The 7,194-nt window shown below is 43.6% G+C and overlaps 1 protein-coding gene across 1 annotated transcript; it reads left to right on the plus strand.

Moving 5' to 3' along the window:
• The first annotated feature begins 3,460 nt into the window (after positions 1 to 3,460).
• Positions 3,461 to 4,585, plus strand: LOC131873496 (uncharacterized). Its single transcript, XM_059216351.1, has one exon. It carries the CDS (start codon positions 3,461 to 3,463, stop codon positions 4,583 to 4,585), a length of 1,125 nt encoding a protein of 374 aa, XP_059072334.1.
• Positions 4,586 to 7,194: the final 2,609 nt, after the last annotated feature.

Genomic DNA, 7,194 nt, shown 5'->3' on the forward strand with positions numbered 1-7,194 from the left:
ATCAACCAAGCAAGATAACTCTCATCGGGATTTGGACTGGACTCTGCTTTGTTGTTGTTGTTGCTGTTGCTGCTGTGGCTGCTGATTCAATGGTATTCACTTGTGCAGGTTCAAATAAAAGCCCGACTCTTGTTGTTAGGATAAGCTGTGATGTAGATACGGAATTCTTTCTCTCTCTGAGATTGAATCTCTTTAGCTAAGCGAAGCTGAATAAAGAGAGTCTCAGCAAATTTAGCTCTTTGGGACTGAGCCGGCTGGTCTACCTTCAACTTTACCTCCGCCTAAGCCACTCGAACGACAGCCACTCCGATGAGCCTCCGGTAGCACACTGCAACTATCTCGAGCCATTACGACGAGCTCCGCAAAGCCAGACTGTGCGCTTGGTTGTGGATTTAGCAAGTGCCGAGTTGGTTAGGCTATCAAAGGAGAAGACGATGAGGGAGAAGAAGAAGAAGAAGACTTTAGAAGCAATTGAGTTCCAGTTGGCTCAATCCTCAGCAAACTTGAATATTGCAGTCCACTTTGTGGCCGTCGGTTCGATTTCGTGGCCGAGCGAGACGGCAGAGTTTCCGAAGAGTTCTGCATGAATAGGTTGATTCTAAGTAAGTGTGTTTAAGTTGTGTGAGCAGGCGTGCTTTTATTATGAAGCCACCAGGTTAGCGTTGGCACTCCCGTTGAATATGAATAGAAATGTTGAACCGAGCCGGTTCAACATGTGTCCCTCGACAACGTTGCGATTCGTAGGAGCGCCGACTAATATGGCTCGGCTTCGTGTCAGAATTGGCCGCTTGCATTGCAAAGCGCAAATTTTCTTTCACGCTCGCTCAATGGCATCTTTTTACCTGTTGCTCAGTGCTAAAGTCCATCCAAACCATTCTTTGAAGGTTTAGAGCGAGAGAGTCAAATTGGCAGACCGCCGGGGCATTCCATTGTGCAACTGACTTGTGTGTCTGTGTAAATTATGGCGCCATTTTCTGCACAACAAAGCAACCATTGGCAAGTTACATCCTCCTAGACTTGCTGAGAGAACTTGGCTTATATTAACGCTTTCCTTATATAACCAAATCGTCAATATAAGAAGCAACAATGACAACAACAACAACAACAATAACAACAGAAACAACAACTGCGAGAAGTTTTAGTAAGCCGCTTGACGAGTTTCACCTTCGGTTGATTAGTGGCTCATCCATTAGGTAGCTCCAATCCTGCATAAAATTTGCCAGGCTAATCTTAAAAGTAGTTAGTCCACCGGGAGTTTTTCTGCAATTTGCAATTGTGTTGTTGAACAGTCTTTCCCGTCTGTTCATTGTGTTGCTACCTACTTTTATTCGTTCCTACTTAATTAAATAGCCGCCCTTTATAACCCCCGCTTTTTAACGTAGTCAAGCATGGAAGCCCATTGAAGGCGATAGTTGCCATCTATTACATCATTAGCTCGAACAAAACGCTTTTGACATGATACCAAGTCTCTCTTTCATCGCATTCCCTTCTATTTGCGGCCATAATTCCATAGACTAGAATCTAATTTTTTAACAAACCTAGATAACTTTTATCCGCTACACAAAACAATTTGCCATAGATGCACTATTAGAATAATTCTGATGTTGTATTATGTCAATCAGTGATTATCGAGCGACTACAAGTGATCAGCAAGCTAACAGGTTATGTGACACAAGCGGTTGCATCGTAACAAACGCACATTCATCTCTGATTTGGTTGCACTTAAAACTTGCTCCTTTGAATTCTAGATACCTATCTAGAATTTAATCAGGATTTGTCTGCTTGGCTACTAATTGAGCAGCCGTCTGAACCAACATCCGTCTTAACCATGAAGACGTCGACAAATTCTGGTCTTCCTCTCTGTTTCTCGTGTCAAGTATAAAGATCGCACAAAGTCATAAGAGTACAGCACTACTTTTTCATTCAGCATCTACTTCAACTATCATATCATCTCAGACATCTCTCTTGGCACAGAAGGTGGCACACTGCTCAAACTTCTTGTTCGCCTAATCAGATTCCAGCTCCATTCCTATGCACTTGACCGTGACTTCGCCTTTCTTCTCATACCAACTAGCTCCTCGTTCACTCAAGTCTTTTCGAGCGAATGAATAGTTCTATTTGCTAGTGCTATTTGGATTGGAATTGGAATTGAAAAAGAGCCAAAAGTGCCCTCAAACCTGAATGAGAGTGTGCGGAATTGTTCATATTTCACAAGTTGATTGTTTGTTCAAGCTAGCCAACCATGAATGAGATTCTATCAAACTTAAGAGCCATTATCTTCACCGCAATCGTGCTAGCGGTTAATCTAGCACAAAGCCAGCAAGAGATTCCCCCGAAACTAGTCTGTTATTATACCAATTGGGCCAAAGACCGACCAGATCCTTGGGCTTACGTAAGTTCGCCCTCTAGCACCTAATTAGTTGTGCCAACCTCCACAACCATCACAAAAAATGCAATTCCAACCAATTTGAATTCCACCTTTCTTTCGTCCAACGTGAAACTTTTTTTAGAGGATCGACGATGTTCCACGAAACAAGTGCAGCCACATTATGTATTCATTTGCAGGTATCGACAGTAAAACATTCAAGATGCGCAGCTTGGGCCCACAAACCGGCGATGGGAGCTATGAGGACTTCTTCAGATTGAAACAGCTTAGTCCCAGCTCGAAACTAGTACTATCAGTTGGCGGCTGGGGCGAAGGCGGCCAAAAGTATTCGGACATGGCCGGCTCGCAAACAGGCCGGCGCCAATTTATCGACAGTGTCATTGAAACGATGGAACAGCACAAGGAATTCGATGGCTTTGATCTGGATTGGGAGTATCCTGGTGCCACAGATCGACAAGGCAAATACTCGGACAAAGAGAATTTTTTAAAATTAGTGCAAGAGCTGCGCCTTGCTTTCGATGAATACGCAAGCCCAAATTTGAGGAAGAACTCTTCCAAGTCTTATCGCAAAGCTTTCTATAGTCGCCAACTTGAGCTTAGCATGGCAGTTCCCATAGCAAAATTCAGGCTGCAAGAAGGCTATGAAGTGTATGAACTGTGTCAGCTGATGGATTTCATTAATCTGATGACTTACGATTTGCGTGGAAATTGGGCCGGCGTAAGTAGCATTGCTGCATATTTCTCCTCTTTTGACTGTGTGTGTGTGTGTGATATCAGCTTTAGACCTTTCTAACAGTGAGCCAATACTCTTACCTGCCGCGCTAGTTTGCAGACGTTCACACGCCCCTCTACCGACGACCAGGCATCGACGAATGGGCCTACGAAAAGTTGAATGTGGTAAGTAGGAGTGCATGTCCATTGATTATGGAGCTTCTCTTCGTACAATTCTGCAAGTAGAATTGATCACCTCAAAAAATCAATCACCTCAATCTAATCCACATTGACAATGATCAGAATGACGGCAGTGCACTGTGGCACTCGCTAGGTTGCCCGAAACACAAGCTCATCGTTGGCATGGCCTTCTATGGGCGCACCTACACGCTCGGCTCAGCCGACAATCATGGCCTACATGCGCCCGTTAAAAAATGGGACACCAATGGAGGCACGCCGGGCAGGTATACCAATGAGAGCGGATTCTTGTCCTATTTCGAGTTCTGCCAAGAGGAGGAGACCTGGACGAAAGAGTTCGATAAGATCGGCCAGTGCCCATACGCCTACAAGCAAAACCAATGGGTCGGCTACGAGGACGCCAGCTCGCTTCGTGCCAAGATGGACTGGTTGCGCAAGGAAAAGTATGGAGGCGCCATGATTTGGGCGCTTGATTTGGATGATTACCGAGGCGTTTGCGGGGAAAAGGACGCCCTGTTCAACGTGCTCACCAAGGGCCTTGAAGGTTATTCAGTGCGTGTTCCGCCCGCAATCGAGCTCACCACTACGAAGAAGCCCAACGAGTGGTGGTCGCCACCACCTTCCTCGACAACAACAACAACAACAACAACAACGACAACCACGACGACAACCACTAGCACGAGTAGACCGAGAACAACTCGTTTCACGGAACCAACAACGACGCGAAAACCGTCCGTTACAAGCATCTCAACCTCCACCTCAACCTCAACCATCAGCGCAACCCAACGACCGGTGACAGGTGGAGAGTTGCAACCCGAAACAGGTGCACCAACTGAGTGTCCTGCCGACTCGACTGGCCAGATGCTGTCCTCTTTCCGGCCGCATTCAACTGACAACACGCTTTATTTGTGGTGCATAAACGGCAAGGACCTAGTTCTCTCGTGTCCGCCAGGAACCGAGTGGAACAATGTCGAGAAGCAGTGCATGGCGCGCGAAACCTTGGCTGGGCCGTTGCCACTTGTTGGTCATCCACTTGCAGCCGGCCAGATGGATCTGGATATCAATTTGGGCGCTGCTGGGCCACCCGACAGGTTCTTCGCTTTGTTTGAGTCTTCGCGAATACGCACAGGGAATCCCGAGAGATTTGGCTCGTACCCGCCAAGAAACGTGGAGGATGAGTTTGTATTTCTGCCACAAAACAAACCGCGAATAGTTGAAAATTTCCATGACGAGATGCTACCGCTGCAAAATATCGTCTTTCAACCAGGTCGTCCAATCGAATGGTTCTAGAAGCCTCCCAAAACTATTCTAATTGTTTCCTTGATGTACCAACGAACAGCAGTATAGGAACTCTGATTATATGAAAGCTCAGCATATTAAGACAATCATATTCAAACTGCCAATTAAACACGGCCGAGCTTTCGTTTCTTGTATTGAGCAGTAAAAAATTTGTTGGTGCATAAATCAAATCAAACATGGTTTCAATCTATAACAGTTGTAACAAAACTTCCAACTCTCATCAAAAGTAAGAACACCTTCTGGCTCAAGAATTACCTTTGGGCGCTGGAAAATGGTTGATTGGAATCAAGCATTGGTGAATTTCGGATTGAGTCAACTTCAATCAGGCGTCTTAATGAGGATAATAGAAGACCATTCGTCTACTCAGTAATGATAAACAAAGTTGAACAAATACATTTTGGATGAAAAAGATAGATAGATTCAATGCAACATGCATCTCAAAAAACACTTTTTGATAAAGAGATCGGAGGCAAATTCTTTTCGCTTGATTCAGTAGTTCAATCCAGAATATTATGGGCCATTGAATCCTAATCTTCTGCTGCTTATCTTCTTAGAACAGAGCCGATAACTATATAGTGCTGTCACATCGGCGCTGTGGTCCGGATAAAAGTTCTGCCCATTTAAGACCAATTTGTCGTAGGTGGCTGATTGGATGAGACCCGGACCTAGCACACACCACACATAGTATCGATCCACATAGTATCGAGAAGGTCCATTGATATGAGATTCTAGTAGACCTTCAAGTGCTTTCAAATCACCTCCTTCAATGACGAGCCTGATGCTTGGATCGTTGCTACCATACTGTTTGACGATCCCAAGCATAGCTTTTGCGAGAAGAGCGTTAGAAATGGGCTTATAATGATCGTAGAAAGTCACATCCCTCAGATATGTAGCATAATACTGACCAGTTTGTTTACAAAACGGTCTAAAATAGTTCCAATTAGAACATCCATTCGTGCAACAGAATCGATCTAATGAGGCAATTCTCTTTCTAAACTCATTGAGACATACGGATCGACATTTTAGAGCGTGTGTTTTCCCGTAATCGTTCACTATTCTATCAACTCCATTTATAAATAAAGTCTTATAGTAGACACCATCACTCACGTGAACAGTGCCACCTATTACTTAGTCATTTTGCACTAAAATATTGTAATTATGCACGTTGCCCTCATTAATCTCTCTAAGCGCAGTTAATTGTTTTAGAGCTCTCAACAGGTGTGCGTCGAAGCGAGTGCCACTCTTTCGTGAATCTCTACTGATTGAGTCCATCCACCTGGTACCTTACTCGACATAGTTGCTCTTTTTTAAGTCCTATCATTTCAAGACCATAAATATGATTTTAATGGTTTGGATGGGCAAAATGTATTGGTGATTGACGTTCAAGTTGGTTCATGAATATCTTTTATGATCATCTGATATTAAACGTTTTTGTTGCGCATATACCTATTATTGAACTCCTCGATAAATATTTGCTGATTTGTTTGTATCAGCTTGCCTCATCACGAAAGCATTAGTTAATGAAGTTTTCTCGATAATCTGTTGCCTTGCAATCAATGCAGGTTCATCAAAATCATGCTCACTTCCATCTTGCGTTTGGCCAAGATGGGAGCACGATGTTACCAAACTAAGAATGAATAAGACTTCACAAAACTTTGAAATGGTTCAATCTTGTAGTGATTCTATTAGTCGATTCTCGATCATCGATATGAGGCAAGAATATGGATCTAGTCTTGGGAGTTTTCGACAAGCAGAATCGAGACAAAGATAGGAGATACGCAATCTGAAGACAGCTCAACAAGGCTCGACGATCGAGTAGTAGTAAGTAACTATTTTAAGCTCATCAAGACATTATATCAGTAGCTACTATCATCACAGATATCCCAAGTTTATTGATAGAAGATCGCTTGCTAATAAAGAATTTCTATATTTTGTGACAAGATTCGGGGAGAACACAACACCATTGGATCTCAACGAGAAACCAATATAATTCATAGTAGTTGAAAGAGTCTGTACAAGTTCTTTAGTATTTAAATATAAACAAAGTTTCTATCTTTAAAATGAGGCTCTCTATTTGAACCTTCAAATAAGATGCCTCAATTGGGCGGCAGCAAATAAAAAGGCTCAATTGGAGCCAAGCCGCCTATTCACCATCACCTAATTGGCAGGACTTTTCTAATTAAATTTTCTATCATTGTTGAGGATCCATATCGTTTGAGCATAAACTCGTGGTGGTGGTGCTTATGATGTTCGTTAGCGCCGAACTGATAGAGGTCGCTGGCGGCGGCCGATTTGATGGGAGATAAAGTAGAATCGCTGCTAACATTAGTGCCACTTGTTGCTAGCTCCGATATGAGCTGATTCAAGAGTTCGGGATAGTTCATTTGGCCAATTGGAGGCGGCAATTGGGACGATGGCGATGACTTTTTGTGGTATATGGCACCTGATGGCGATGTAAAGGAGGAACGGTGCATTGGTTTATTATATGAATAGTGACCTGTTGCTATCCTAGTCGGTGGTTCGAATGGAGTTAATTTGCGGCCCTTTATGGCATCGGCGGTCTTTTCCGCAATCATAATTGTAGGCGCATTTGTGTTCCC

Source organism: Cryptomeria japonica, unplaced genomic scaffold, assembly GCF_030272615.1.
Source record: "Cryptomeria japonica unplaced genomic scaffold, Sugi_1.0 HiC_scaffold_1844, whole genome shotgun sequence".
Taxonomy (NCBI): Eukaryota; Viridiplantae; Streptophyta; class Pinopsida; order Cupressales; family Cupressaceae; genus Cryptomeria; species Cryptomeria japonica.

Bases quoted from the DNA above. Each gene is read 5' to 3' on its own strand.
- LOC131873496 (XM_059216351.1), top strand. From the start codon at position 3,461: ATGGCCTTCTATGGGCGCACCTACACGCTCGGCTCAGCCGACAATCAT.